At 33.0% G+C, this 16,811-nt stretch overlaps 1 protein-coding gene across 4 annotated transcripts in view; it reads right to left on the bottom strand.

Moving 5' to 3' along the window:
- LOC101896953 (hemicentin-1) overlaps positions 1-16,811 on the bottom strand; it is a 1,222,160-nt gene that overhangs the window by 1,110,531 nt on the left and 94,818 nt on the right. For all 4 annotated transcript variants that reach the window (XM_059126810.1, XM_059126809.1, XM_059126813.1 and 1 more), the window contains exon 2: positions 1,037-1,166. In XM_059126810.1, coding sequence (XP_058982793.1) covers positions 1,037-1,166 — 130 coding nt within the window. The remainder of the gene's footprint in view (positions 1-1,036; positions 1,167-16,811) is intronic.

The raw sequence follows: 16,811 nt of genomic DNA on the forward strand, positions 1-16,811 counted from the left end.
GACTTCTTATGTGAAATTTCAGAAAATTCCATTGGAAAGTGTGGCTAAAATCATCAAAATACCGAATATCGGGGGCACCGTTATATGAGGGCTATACGATACGTGGATCTATATAGATAATCCTCTTCCAAGGGATAAAGTACCCAGCAGGAACTCCTTGTGTGGAATTTCAGACAATTATATTGGAAAATGTAGCTAAAATCATCAAAATACCTTATATTGGGGGGGTACCGTTATATGGGGGCTATACGATATCGTGGACCGTCTTCAAACTTGACCTGCCTGCAGACAAAAGAGAGGTCTGTGCAAAATTTTAGCTTCCTATCTTAATTCGTTTTGACTGTAGCGTGATTACAACAGACGGACGGACAAGGCTAAGGCTTAGAATTTTACGCTGGTCAAGAATATATATACTTTGTATGGCCTAAAATGATTATTCCGATGAGTTACAAACGGAATGACGAACTTAATATACCCTCCATACTATGTATGGTGGAGGGTATAAAAAATGCAAAACTGGTAGATTCTTGCAGGTTCTGAAACAGATCAATTTTTAACTTTAAATACCGAAATTTAAACTTTTCCGTAAAAAAATGTTGCAAAAATCGTGAAAATATCGAACATCGGAAGGTACTTTATATGAGGGCTATAATAAAACGTGGATCTATATAGGCTGCCACAAAAGGCAGAACCTGGTACAAACTCTAAATACAGAAATCTCAATTATTCCGCTATAAAGTGTGGCTGAAATCGTCAAAATATCGAATGTTGGGAGGTACAATTATGTGGGGGCCTTTCCGAAAAATCGGAAAAATACTTTGTTGGATCTTGAATGTTTATTTCTATGAGTTACAAATGTAATGACAAACTTAATTGAGACTCCATACTATGTATGTGGATGGTATAAAAATCATCGAAATTACAAAGTTAATATGCACTCCATAGTATAGTGTAGAGTATCTAAATTACAAAATCATAATAATTTATGTTTGTGAGTAAGCAACGTAATACATTTTCATATCATAAACTTCCGAACCTATATATTGGCGTCCCTTTGTCTTGACGATACCACAATATCAAAACTACTTTATCGCCTTCAGAAGTGCTCACGTTACATGGTAGATACACTGTTTCACCGCTTACAACTTCCATATGTTTTTGAGAAGCTGAAAATAAACAATTGAAATAAATGCTTTAAATTACCATGCAAATTAATTTGTATTCAACACTAATAATTAAAATAAATACGCAAAAAAATAACTATGATGTTTATTGCATTCCACCCAACAACATATACAATGTTCTAAGTGCAGGGGACAATATAGGATTCATAATTGCCGCCGCTTGAATGTACCAGATATATGAAAACAAATTATGAAAATTGATGACCATTTTTCCTGTTTGAACATAAGACAAATAACCCAAGACTGTAAACGAGTATGCCCTGAAGAAGGATGCCAGCATAAGCACAACAAATTGCTTCATGTTCTTAGCTGTACATCGAAAGATAACACGAAAAAATTTAGGGCCCACATTTTGCCCCACGGAAGTCTACGCCTTCTTCGATGATGGATCATACATCACCATAATTGCCGAAAAAATATGAGTTAGGGGAATGAAAAGTGAATACTTTAATAACATTCGGTAGTTTGGAGGTCAAAATGCCAAAGAGCCTGTTACATCCTTTATCATAAAAATGAGTACAGATGGGTAAAAGGGCCACATTGTATTGAAAAATTTGTATGGTGTATCTAAAATAAATCTGATAAGCTTTAAAAAGTGTATATTTTAGCCGTCTGATATAGTTTTCCCAGCCTGTTCCCAGCAACAAAACTCCAATTATAATCCAAGAGCAATTGAAGCCATTTGCGATTCCCATTATGTTGAAAACTATTCACAAAGATATCACAGAGTAGATGACACTTTCTATGTTTCAAAACAAGTGAAAGAAGGTCATGAAGACGGTGGGTTTGAATTGAGAAATTTCATGTCAACCTCGAAGGACATCACCCTGATGTTAGCACGAAAGAACTGCAAATTGAAAACGAAACAGAAAATGTAGTAGGATTGTATTGCGAGCCCGATTGATAGCTTCATGTTCAATTTGAAAAGCCACCTAGTCGATTAATTAATAATATCTGGAGAAAAGAAACCAACAAAAAGGAAGGTTGTAAGCGTAGTTATTTCTATATTTAATGCCCCTGGATCTCTTTGTCGCTTCACAGTAAGTAGAGAATTTTAATGCGCAAAATTGTGCCGAGTGTGTTTTATGCCGATCGAAAACAATTTTTCCCCGAGTCCTCCTCAGTGGGCTTACTGTCATTCGATCCAATATCATTATACAGGACTTGATTATTTTAGGAAAAGTGCATGCCCACACGTGCTATACACCTACACCTCATGATTTGTCCAAAATTTCTCCTGATATGTACCCAAAATTAACAATTTAGTTAAAAAGATAAAACCTTACGTTATATAGATACAAGTTCGAAGATAGGTAATATCGGCCCACATGACATACTTGTTGAATTATAAGGTCTAATTTTGGTGGGAAATATTGGCCACTTATACCTCCCACACAAAAGTCCAAAATTTCTAATTATCATAATACTTTATGATTCTAGATCTGGTATGAAAGTAGGATATTATGGACCAGCCATTCTGGTATCCCCAGGTCAACATTTTGAACAACAATAATTTGCACAACCCAATGCTTCTACCAACACAAGATCGGATGTGCATAAAAATCGAATAAATATCTAATACCCCCATAAAAGTTATAAACTTTCGAGAAAATCATGTGAATGGTATCTCAACTAGGAATCAATTCAAATCAAATTTTAAATAAAACACAGATATTTTTTTAAAAATGTGAAACTTTGTTATATCGTAAAATAGACAGAGTGATATTATGTATGGGATGAGAAATCGTGCAGATGGCCTGATATATTTCATATAGAACGAATTAAGTACACGATTAACTCACATTGGGCCTCTGGTAAATTGCAAAATATTGACCCATATTTCCTTGTTCCTTATATTTATAACTCACTTAAATTGTACATTATTCCTCAGTATAATATTTAGGAAACCAAAAAACATAATATGTTTTCAAATGCTGAGAGTATATATCATTCGGAATCTGATTCTTTTTGTACCCTCCACCATAGTATGGGGGGTATATTAGGCTTGTCATTCCGTTTGTAACGCCTCGAAATATACATTTTACACAAAGTGTATATATTTCTGATCAGCATAAAATTCTATATATATTTAGCGATGTACGACCGTCTGTCTGAAGGACTTTTGGTATTGAAAATGGGCTATATAGGTCTATGTTTTGTTATAGACCCCATATAATTGGACAGATTTAAGGTTTCTTTAGTCACAAATTTAAGCCAAATTTGTTGTAAATTGACTGCATATGTCCCCATTATGTAAGAAAAATCATTACATAGAACTGTCAATGTAGGTCTAAGTTTTAATATAGTCCCAATATAACTGTACCTCCAAATATTTGGTATTTTGATGATTTTGTGTCACACTTTTTACCAGAAATGTTTCAAATTTTAAATTTGAAGTTTCTAATGGGTATTTCACCCTATGACATAAAATTGCCCAAACAGGTCATCGTCTTCGTAAAGCCTCCACATAACGGTACGTCCCTATATTCGATATTTGTACGATTTTAGCGATACAATTCATAATGTCGCTAAATTCATCAAAACATCGAATATAAGGATATACCGTTTTATAAGGGCTACACAAAGACATGGACATGAGCAATTTTTGTTATAGGCTGTTGAACCTATAAGAGCTTCAAATTTGAATCAATTCCGGAAAATAATGTCGCTAAAACCATCAAACTACTTAATTTAGGGAGTTACCGGTATATGTGGGCTATACGGACTGTATAGACTGACGTCATAGACTGTAATACTCATTAGGAACTTCAAATTCCAAATTTGAGGCATTTTCGGTGAAAAGTGTGACACACATCATCAAAACATAGTATATCTGGAGGTAGAGTATTATGGCAACTATAGGAAAACTGAGACCTATTTTGACATATCTGTGGAAGGATTTTACTCACATAATGGGAACATATGCTGCCACTTTACAGCAAAACCTCTTAAATCTGTCGACAGTCATACGGGGGCTATACCAAAACGTGGACCTATTGTAACGACAGAATTTTTCCCCTTGGGCTGCAATAGCTTGTTTCTGTTGAGGCAGAAACAGAAAAACAGTGGTTTAAGTTTGATATTACATTTTTAATGAAACAAGCGTTTTTCGAGCTTGAGGTCTTTGTTGTTATATTTATTTTAATCTTCCAATATTTCGAAATTCAACGAATTTCATCTTCAGGGAAATAGTCCTACAATAAAAAATAATAAATAATAAACAAAGTACGACTTATTAACTATATCACAGTTTTTTCTAATACTAACAGGTATATTAACACAGAACAAAGATCGCTTACATGTGTATAAATACTAAATTGAATTTTTATAATTAACTTAAAGCTAGCGTAGCGTTCCTACTCCGTCAAGTTACATTATTGCACTGATTAGTATTTATTTATTGCACGATCTCTACCCGTGTGAGATGCCTGTAGCAGTAGGCTGTGTTGTCAGTGTCTGTTTTACTGTTTATTCTTGTTGTTGTTGGGAGACTGTTTATGTGGAGCATCTCTAGTGTTAGTCTCTTGTTGTAATGATTCTCCGTTTGCAGTATTTTTACATCGTCAATGTTAGGGGTATGATTGTGTATTTTACAGTGTTCGGACAGTGCTCTTTTTTGTATTATGTTGGTTTTATGTCCGACTTGTGTCCTGACATTCGAGTTTTTAATTTGTTTTTCGTCGTGCCGACGTATAATTTTCCACAGCCTTCCTCATTATTACCACCACATTCAATTTGGTAAATCACGTTATGTTTTTCCAATTTTGGGGTTTACTTTTCAATTTGCTAAATATTGATTTTGTTGTGTTGTTAGAACTGTGTGCAATGGTATATTTGGTTTTGTCGTATATGTCAGATTTTTCCAATCTTTCTGAGATATTGGGCAAATATATCAGCGATTTGTATATTTTCTTCGGTTTTTCGTTTTCTGATGTCCGTTTTGTTGGTTTGTATTCTCTTATTAATGAGTTTATGATGTGTGCTGGAAAATTGTTTCCAGTGAGGATGTTTTTGATTTTGAGTTTGTTTTCAACATGAAATTGTTCGTCACTAATGTTTAGTACTCGATGTATTAAGTTTTTTGCTGTGTTGACTATTGTACGTTTTGTGTGTTTTGAATAGTAATTTATTAACCTTCCAGAAGCGGTAGGCTTCTGGTACCAGTTTAGGTGGATTTCGTTATGTTTTCTTATTAATAGTGCCTCTAAATACGGTATTGTTCCTTCTTTCTCTTCTTCGAGAGTAAATTTTATGGATTTGTTAAAGCTGTTCAATATTTTTAATGTTTCTTGTATTGAATCTTCTTCAATTATTGCGAATAAGTCGTCTACGTACTTTGTCAATATCTTGGGTTTCTTTGGTAGTGCATTTAAACAAACGTCAAGTAGGGATTCCATGACCAGATCTGCAATAATTGGGGATGCCCGAGAACCCATTGGTAATCCGACTTTTGTTTGTATATTTTATCTTCATATTTAAAGTATCTATTTTCTTTTATGCAGAATTTCAAAATGTTCAGGAACATGGTCTTTGGCATCTTAGTATATTGGCTTATTTCTTCCCATCTTTCTTCAATAATGTTTAGTCCTAAATTTACTGGTATACTCGGAAAGAGTGAGACTACATCGAAGGAGACCATCTTTTCGTTCTCATTAATCGTCAAGTTTTTAACCTTATCCCTAAATTGCACAGCATCTTTAATATTATAAATAGAATTTTTTGTCAAGTTTTTAAAATGTTACTATATATTTGCACAGCTCTATTGATGGGGAATTGATTGATGAACAAATTGGTCTCAGTGGGTACCCATCCTTATGTATTTTGGGTAGCCCATAAATTTTTGGAGCAGTTGCCACTTCTGTTTTTAACCATTTTCTTTCTTTATCTGATATTATCTTTTGTTTGAATAGTTCTTCTACGATTTCGTTGTTTTTCTTTTGTAGACTTGTTGTGGGATCTTTGTTAATTCGTTGGTATGTCATCATATCCGTTAATATATTTGACATCCTTTCTTGATATTCCTTTTTGTATATGGCTACAGTCACGTTCCCTTTGTCGGCGTTTAGTATTAGTACGTCCTGGTTTTGTTTGAGAAATTTGCGGGTTCGTTCCACTGTGCCTGTTATAAATTTATCCCTTGTGCTCTCTCTCATTTTATTCATGTGAGTTTCTATCATTGTTGTAAGTTTTGTTCTTCCTATTTCTTGTTTTTCTTTGTCTTTATTTGTTTGTATTAGATCTTCAGCGTCAGCAATGTATTTAAATAAGGGGAATTCTGCTCTGTAGGACTATTTCCCTGAAGATGAAATTCATTGAATTTCGAAATATTGGAAGATTAAATAAATATAACAACAAAGACCTCAAACTCGAAAAACACTTGTTTCATTAAAAACATAAAAAGGTCGAATAAAAAGGAAAAACATTAATTGTAATAACGGAGAGCACGCCGAAATTAATAACAACAAAATGGCCTACAATAAAATTAAAATTAACCAAAACGTACGACACACTATAAACAAACATAAAAACATACGAGTTAAAATTACGAAGATAAAATCATCCATCACTTTTCTAATTCGATGCCGAAACACTGGAATTATACCCAATTTATAAAAAACTCTATAAAGAATGTACATGGAATATTTCACACCCAATTCAATAACTACCACATTCAAACTAGGTTAGAATCACATGTGGAACAATTTGAAGGTAAATTACTTAACTTACTTATAAACAAAAACATGAAGAATTAAAGAACAACGAAAATATGCTAAATGACTAAAAAAAATACATTAAACAATTATCTTTCACAAGATGAAAGACAAGAACTAGAGTTTAATGAAAATTTAATAATAACAGGAGCACAGAAACAATACGACGAACGACATAAAAGAAAATTCAACAAACTCCAACAAGAACTTATCAAAGAACTTGACATATAGCACAATGCAAATTGGTTTGTAAATAAAACCAACAAGAATTTCCCTGAAGATGTCAAATGGTTACTCTCTAGGAGACAAACATTGCCTACCGATCAGAAGAGCAGAATTCCCCTTATTTAAATACATTGCTGACGCTGAAGATCTAATACAAACAAATACAGACAAAGAAAAACAAGAAATAGGAAGAACAAAACTTACAACAATGATAGAAACTCACATGAATAAAATGAGAGAGAGCACTAGGGATAAATTTATAACAGGCACAGTGGAACGAACCCGCAAATTTCTCAAACAAAACCAGGACGTACTAATACTAAACGCCGACAAAGGGAACGTGACTGTAGCCATATACAAAAAGGAATATCAAGAAAGGATGTCAAATATATTAACGGATATGATGACATACCAACGAATTAACAAAGATCCCACAACAAGTCTACAAAAGAAAAACAACGAAATCGTAGAAGAACTATTCAAACAAAAGATAATATCAGATAAAGAAAGAAAATGGTTAAAAACAGAAGTGGCAACTGCTCCAAAAATTTATGGGCTACCCAAAATACATAAGAATGGGTACCCACTGAGACCAATTTGTTCATCAATCAATTCCCCATCAATAGAACTGTGCAAATATATAGTAAACATTTTAAAAAACTTGACAAAAAATTCTATTTATAATATTAAAGATGCTGTGCAATTTAGGGATAAGGTTAAAAACTTGACGATTAATGAGAACGAAAAGATGGTCTCCTTCGATGTAGTCTCACTCTTTCCGAGTATACCAGTAGATTTAGGACTAAACATTATTGAAGAAAGATGGGAAGAAATAAGCCAATATACTAAGATGCCAAAGACCATGTTCCTGAACATTTTGAAATTCTGCATAAAAGAAAATAGATACTTTAAATATGAAGATAAAATATACAAACAAAAAGTCGGATTACCAATGGGTTCTCGGGCATCCCCAATTATTGCAGATCTGGTCATGGAATCCCTACTTGACGTTTGTTTAAATGCACTACCAAAGAAACCCAAGATATTGACAAAGTACGTAGACGACTTATTCGCAATAATTGAAGAAGATTCAATACAAGAAACATTAAAAATATTGAACAGCTTTAAGAAATCCATAAAATTTACTCTCGAAGAAGAGAAAGAAGGAACAATACCGTATTTAGATGCACTATTAATAAGAAAACATAACAAAATCCACCTAAACTGGTACCAGAAGCCTACCGCTTCTGGAAGGTTAATAAATTACTATTCAAAACACACAAAACGTACAATAGTCAACACAGCAAAAAACTTAATACATCGAGTACTAAACATTAGTGACGAACAATTTCATGTTGAAAACAAACTCAAAATCAAAAACATCCTCACTGGAAACAATTTTCCAGCACACATCATAAACTCATTAATAAGAGAATACAAACCAACAAAACGGACATCAGAAAACGAAAAACCGAAGAAAATATACAAATCGCTGATATATTTGCCCAATATCTCAGAAAGATTGGAAAAATCTGACATATACGACAAAACCAAATATACCATTGCACACAGTTCTAACAACACAACAAAATCAATATTTACGAAATTGAAAAGTAAAACACCAAAATTGGAAAAACATAACGTGATTTACCAAATTGAATGTGGTGGTAATAATGAGGAAGGCTGTGGAAAATTACACGTCGGCACGACGAAAAACAAATTAAAAACTCGAATGTCAGGACACAAGTCGGACATAAAATTAAGAAATACCAACATAATACAAAAAACAGCACTGTCCGAACACTAAAATACACAATCATACCCCAAACATTGACGATGTAAAAATACTGCAAACGGAGAATCATTACAATAAGAGACTAACACTAGAGATGCTCCACATAAACAGTCTCCCAACAACAACAAGAATAAACAGCAAAACAAACACTGACAACACAGCCTACTGCTACAGGCATCTCACACGGGGTAGAGATCGTGCAATAAATAAATACTAATCAGTGCAATAATGTAACTTGACGGAGTAGGAACGCTACGCTAGCTTTAAGTTAATTATAAAAATTCAATTTAGTATTTATACACATGTAAGCGATCTTTGCTCTGTGTTAATATACCTGTTAGTATTAGAAAAAACTGTGATATAGTTAATAAGCCGTACTTAGTTTATTATTTATTATTTTTTATTGTAGGACAATTTCCCTGAAGATGAAATTCATTGAATTTCGAAATATTGGAAGATTAAAATAAATATAACAACAAAGACCTCAAGCTCGAAAAACACTTGTTTCATTAAAAACATAAAAAGGTCGAATAAAAGGAAAAACATTAATTATTACATTTTTATTGAGAGAGAAATTTATACTATGATTATTATACGGTATGTAAATTTGAAGCGGTTCTCCACCTCAAGACCTGGATAAGTACTCGAGAAATCGAACGAGGACACAGGATTTGGGTGCTCAGGATTCGGTAAGGATTCAGTACGAGGGACCTGGATACGTACTAAAGCAGACTACAGGATATTCAAGGATACGGTTGCAAGTACTCAAGCAGACTACAAGGATCTAGGATACGGTTGCGAGAGACCTTAATAAGTACTCAAGCACTACAGGATATTCAAGGATACGTTTGCAAGAGACCTTAATAAGTACTCAAGCACTACTTAATAAGTACTCAAGCACTAGAAGGATCTAGGAAACTAGGACTATAAGGATATTCTAGGATACCACCGGGATTAAAGGATAAGAGACCTGGATAAGAACTCTAAGGAAGAATGTCAACTGGTGTTGTCACGTTCAAGGCCTGGCGCTGACTGTCTCGATTCTGCCAACGACTGCCCTTTAATACCCGACTCCACCACGTGTTCGCGGTGGAGTAACGGGAACGTGCTATACACCTACACCTCATGATTTGTCCAAAATTTCTCCTGATATATACCCAAAATTAACAATTTATGCTTAAATATCTAAGAGTTAAAAAGGTAAAACCTTACGTTATATAGATACAAGTTCGAAGATAGGTAATATCAGCCCACATTCTGGTAGACCTTTAAGTTAAGGAGTTAAAACTTGTTGAATTATGAGGTCTAGTTTTGGTGGGAAATATTGGCCACTTATATCTCCCACACAAATGTCCAAAATTTCTAATTATCATAATACTTTATGATTCTAGATCTGGTATGAAAGTAGGATATTATGAACCAGTCTTTCTGGTACCCCCACGTCAACATTTTGAACAACAATAATTTGACACATCCCAATACTTCTACCAACACAAGATCGGATGTGCATAAATAAAAAAAAAATATCTAATACCACCATAAAAGTTATAAAATTTCGAGAAAATCATGTGAATGGTATCTCAACTAGGAATCAATTCAAATCAAATTTTAAATAAAACACAGATATTTTTTTAAAAAATGTGAAACTTTGTTATATCGTAAAATAGACAGAGTGATATTATGTATGGGATGAGAAATCGTGCAGATGGCCTGATATATTTCATATAGAACGAATTAAGTACACGATTACCTCAAATTGGGCCTGTGGTAAATTGCAAAATATTGACCCATATTTCCTTTTTCCTTATAATGTAAGAAAAATCATTACATAGAACTGTCAATGTAGGTCTAAGTTTTAATATAGTCCCAATATAACTGTACCTCCAAATATTCGGTATTTTGTTGATTTTGTGTCACACTTCTCACCAGAAATGTTTCAAATTTTAAATTTGAAGTTTCTAATGGGTATTTCACCCTATGACATAAAATTGCCCAAACAGGTCATCGTCTTCGTAAAGCCTCCACATAACGGTACCTCCCTATATTCGATATTTGTACGATTTTAGCGACATTATTCACCAGAATTTTTTGAAATTTCGTATTTGTTTTTGCTAATGGGTACTACATTTCAAATGCGAAATGTGATACAATTCATAATGTCTTCAAAAATATCGAATATAAGGATATACCGTTTTATAAGGGCTACACAAAGACGTAGACATGAGCAATTTTTGTTATAGGCTGTTGAATCTATAAGAGCTTCAAATTTGAATCAATTCCGGAAAATAATGTCGCTAAAACCATCAAACTACTTAATTTAGGGAGTTACCGGTACATGTGGGCTATACGGGCTGTATAGACTGACGTCATAGACTTTAAATTTGCTGAGCGAACAAAGATTTTTGTTCTTTGTGCCATTCAAATCACTCATTTTAGAACTAAGATAAAATGTGTAGCATCCCAACCGAATGAGAGGATTTATCGAAAAATTTAATTATGACAAATAAAAATTCAAAATAGAAAAATTTAATGAAATTGTTGCAAAATGGTCAGGCTTTATCCCTTTATTGTTGTTTTTATAAAAACAACGTTTTTTTATTAGTGGAGAACAATGGTAATATTTACCAGGGGGTAAGGCAGGGAATACCTAGGTTTCGGAAAGAGCCACCAATCCTCATCAGTTCCCTTGTTTTTTGTCTGGGATATTCCCAACAGAAGTTATTTTAAAAATAACTTCTATGACAAAAAACATTTTTCACCCAAGTGACGAGATCGTAAGCTCAATAGAAGAGGAACCAAAGAATTAAATAAAACTAAAATTGTTTTGGAAAATCTTCTAAATCTTACAACCGCACTTATAAACATTTACATCTTTCTCCACTTGTTATGCTTTCGTTCAACCTGAACGAAGTAGCATAACCATGTAAGTTGGTTTTGTCTGTTACAACAAAAACCCCTTCGTCGACCGTGCCTTGTCTATTAATACAACAGTGTGGCTTGTTTGTTCGGGATACCGTAGTATTTTGTTGTTGCAAAATGGCTCTTTCCGAAACCTAGGTACTCCCTGCCTTACCCCCTGGTAAACATTACCATCGTTCTCCACTAATAAACAAACGTTGTTTTTATAAAAACAACAATAAGGGGATAAAGCCTGACCATTCCACAGAAAACTGGAAACAAAACAGGCAATATTTTCAAAATGTTTCTATCGGCAGCAAAAATGTTTGACAAGTGTCTCTCGAGCAGAATTTAAAAATAGAAAAAATACAAACATATGTTCAAAATGTCAACATTTACCTAAAAATTAAAAATATGAAAGAAAATTGTAAAATTAATGATATAATAAATCTTTGGCAGAAAAACAATAATTAATTCTATTCATATTAGTTAGACTTTCATGTATTTTCGCATAAATTGCCATTAAAATCAACAAACATTTTTGAAAAAAGGAATTATTTTACTATGAATTACGAATCGTGCCTTGTGAACGGCTTAATCGTGTACCTAATTCTAAGATCAAACAACATGATTGAAAGTGCAATAAGAACAGCATTACGCTGTGATTTAATTTAGTGAGTTGAGTAATATATTTGAATATAGAAATTCCAGAGTGATCGCTAGCATTACTGTAGTAGGCATAGGCCAGTTAATATATTTTATTATTTCGCTGTCGCAAGTTTATATTTATAAAAACATACCTGAATAATATTTTAAAAACAAACAAAGCCTTTTGGCACTATCGCACTTTCTTTTTTGACAGACTGAATTTAAATCTTTAATTTATGTGTTTAGGCATTTATTTAACAATAATTTTCTGCAGACGTTGTAAATATTTCATATCGAAAAAGATTATGAAACTAATTCAAAGGAAACTGGAAATATGTTATGATCTTCTCGTGCATACATGCATGTATCTAACGATGTAAAACTAATTCATTAACCAGAATAATAACTATATTATTACGTATAATATTAATTATATAATTGCATCTATGAACGATGTAATTTAAAAGGAAGATCATTTGCTTTTGTTTACGTAGCTATGTTGGAAGTAAAGGAGAAATTTGAGAAAAATAAAACCCACAAATAATTTTAGTTAATATTTTCTCCAAAACAATGGACTGCACAAAGAAAGACGGCCTTTTCAACATTACACCATATTGCATATTATACGACAAAGTCAGTTCGTGGACCAAGATTGCGGAATGTCTAGAGGAAAAAGAATAATATTACGAAGAAACAACCTCAAACAAGTAAAAACGAGATAATTCGGTTGAGCCAAAATACCCTCCACCATGAATTAAAGAAAATCCTTAAAAATAATAGTACCGACTTTAATTAATGGAGCCTGTTCTATTTGAAATCGGATGTTAAAAAGTCTTCACAATACCGTTAAGTCGATGGTTCCGTTATATGGAGACTGTAACAATATGAGAGAAAACATGGATGATTTTCTGCTTCAGTGATTAGTATCAATTTGAAGTTTCAAATACCATAAAATCTCTTGAAAATGTGGCTTAAATAGTGAAAATTCCAAATGCTAGGAGGTACCGTTATATGGGGTCTATTTAAAAACGTGAATCTATATGGACAATGATCTGCTACAGGGGCTTGAACCCAGTACGATTTCCAAATACCCAATTTCAAATAATTCCATTGTCGCTGAAATAATCGGGAAACTGTATTAGAGAGGTGCCGTTATATGGGGGCTTCCCGATATCGGTAAACGGTATATCTCATCTTCGAAGTTGACCTGCCTGCAGACAAGTCAGGAATTTTATTTTCTCAAATTGTGAGCGAAAAAATAGAGAGAATGCGAAAATGACACGAAAAATCGACTATAACTAATTCCGTAGGAGTAGGAAAGGAGGTGAAGTAGCCGTCAGACGGAAGTGCCGTTTTCTGTATTAAGTTGCGCTTCTTACCATTGGTTGTAATCCTACAATTGAAATAATAAAAGATGTGTAGCATTTGTTTAAGATGAGGTATTTAAAATATATTCGGTGAACATCATGGGATGTCTTATTGTGTAGCAAATGGACAAATAGATGATGTCATCTTTATGTTTTGGATAGGAAACTGATTTATACCTTAAACACAAACGCATTCCTTGAATAAGTTCGTATGGAAATATTGTGTCCGTTTGGAAAGTGTAATCAGAAATTAAATAGTCACAAGTTGTATAGCTAAATATAAAGAGAATTGCAGATGGAAGTAAGATGTTGGACCAGTGATAAGCCAGCCCAATATAGTACTCTCCGCTACTGACCCAATGTTGGTGTAACGTGTAACAAGATATTTAAGTGAAGATATTAACATAGGAATAGGTCAACAGGACGGAAAGTTGTATAGCCAAATATAAAGAGAATTGAAGATGGAAGTTGGCCATTAGACCAGTGATAATCCAGCGGATTATATATATATATATATATATATATATATATATATATATATATATATATATATATATATATATATATATATATATATATATATATATATATATATATATATATATATATATATATATATATAAATTTTCTTTCTTATTTTATTTTGGCTTGAGGTATATATATATATATATATATATATATATATATATATATATATATATATATATATATATATATATACATATATATATATATATATATATATATATATATATATATATATATATATATATTATATATATATATATATATATATATATATATATATCTGATATATATACTGACCCAAAGTGTTTGTAGTGGTAACCTGTAACAGGATATTTGAGTGAGTGAGGATATTAACCTACGTATATGTCAACAGGACGGAAAGAAATGGATAAAGGTCGGTCAAACGAAGATTTCTGCAATTGTCAGCAAAACCACAGAATGTCTCTTGAATAGCTATTTTGCCTATGTCCACTCTTTTCTGCATGCTTCAAGAAACACAAACAGTATAAAAAGTTTATAAACAAACATGATAGCCTTGTCGTAAAGAAAGCGCACATGATTTAGGCAAGGATGTTCGAGATAACCTTGATAATATGGTGTCTTTGGGCGTGACAGAAGTCGTTCTTTTTGTTTCAACATTCGTAGAATGGGAATGATTTTTATGCATCCAACATCACGCAAGAAGTTCACACAGATCTGTGAGAAAGTGATTCAAAAAGAATTTATTTACTTATTTTTTCTTTTTGTTATTCAAATGACTTAAAGCTCAATACTAATATTGTCAATAGCAATAGCAGGAAATAAGTCCATTACCGTAGGCAAGAAAGAATATCATCATTGAGCTGGGTGGTAAATTTAACATATGACTGGAATTTGCATTTTTACAGAATACTAAAGTTGCACTTTTAGAAGTTCCGGAGCGATGTGAAACATTCTGTATATATGCAACGAAGTCTTCAAAATATGGGATTTATGTGATGACAGATAACTTGAGGCATGCGCAGTGCAACTACCTTTCAATTCATATACACTTCAAAAAAATTTAAAAAATTGCAAACTACATCGTTTTTGATATCGATGGATTGCTTATCTTCATATAAATAAACAAAACACATTTCAGATTGGGGTTTAACTAAGCTAATTCTCATAGAACTGAAGCATCAGTAGCTCGGACGAATAAATCCCACTATGCCACGATTTCATATAAACGGTAGCCATAATTATTAATAACATTTAAAAAAAAAAAATATATTTAAAAAGTTCGGCCGGGCCGAACTTTGAATACCAAAAATAAAATCATTAAAAAATATTATATAGACAATATACATGCAAATATATAGACAAAGAAAAAAGACTTTAGTGGATGCAAACAATCTTGGCCCAAATACCTTGGGTCTTGATAACTTAATAAGTTTACATTCTCCAATATCGCCAATTCCCCCTCCTAATAATAATCCATCAATCGATAACGGCAAAGGCATAGACCCAACTTCTAATGCTTCCACTTCGACTGCAAGCATTAACTCTTCAAAAGGCGAAAAAGCTAAACCACCTGCAGTAGTCGTGCAGGCTCCAACTATAGCTCCTACAAACTCTTCCGCGGTTGTAAATGGCGTTGATCCCTCCACTTCTAACACTCTTATCGTTGTAGAACGGCGTAAAACAGTATTTGTATCTAGATTTCATCCTGATACTTCCACTGACAACATTCGCAGCTATATAAAATCAAATCTAAACGATGTAACTGATCTAGATTTAAACATCTTTAAATTTCGTTCCTCTCAACAGCGTGATATTTCGTCATTCAAAATAACTGTTCCCCCCAAATTATTTAACATTATTGTTAGTAGTTCATTCTGGCCCAAAGATACCTTGGTAAAAGAATTTTTGTTCAGAGAAAGCTCTACTAGATCTGTGAATACCTTACCAGCGTCAAAAAACTAATTGATGTCTGTGGGATCCTCTACCAAAATGTTAGAGGATTAAATACTAAACTGAGAAACGTATTCCTTAAAAGCTTCTTTTGTGAATTTAAAATAATCGCTTTTACTGAAACATGGTTAAAATCGGATGTTCTTGACACTGAGGTGTTCTCTGATAATTATCAAGTTTATAGAAAGGATCGAGTAATGAAAAAAGGAGGAGGCGTTTTGATAGCAGTTCATAATTCGATTCATTCTGAAATGATTGATGTCTCAGCTGACCCCTGTAGTGAATTTGTCTGCGCTAAACTAAATTTCACAGGTAATACCGTATTCTTAACTTGTTCTTATATTGCTCCTAATTCTGGCCTTGAAATTTATATAAACCATGCTAGTCTAATTTCTAAAGTTTCTTCTTTACTAACGGATAATTCTTCGTTAATATGTATGGGCGACTTTAACCTTCCTGGTGTTTCTTGGATCTCAGGTGAGAATATTGTAGATTATGTTCCCTCGTCATACCCAATTGGTTT

Source organism: Musca domestica, unplaced genomic scaffold, assembly GCF_030504385.1.
Source record: "Musca domestica strain aabys unplaced genomic scaffold, Musca_domestica.polishedcontigs.V.1.1 4, whole genome shotgun sequence".
In the NCBI taxonomy this organism is placed as follows: Eukaryota; Metazoa; Arthropoda; class Insecta; order Diptera; family Muscidae; genus Musca; species Musca domestica.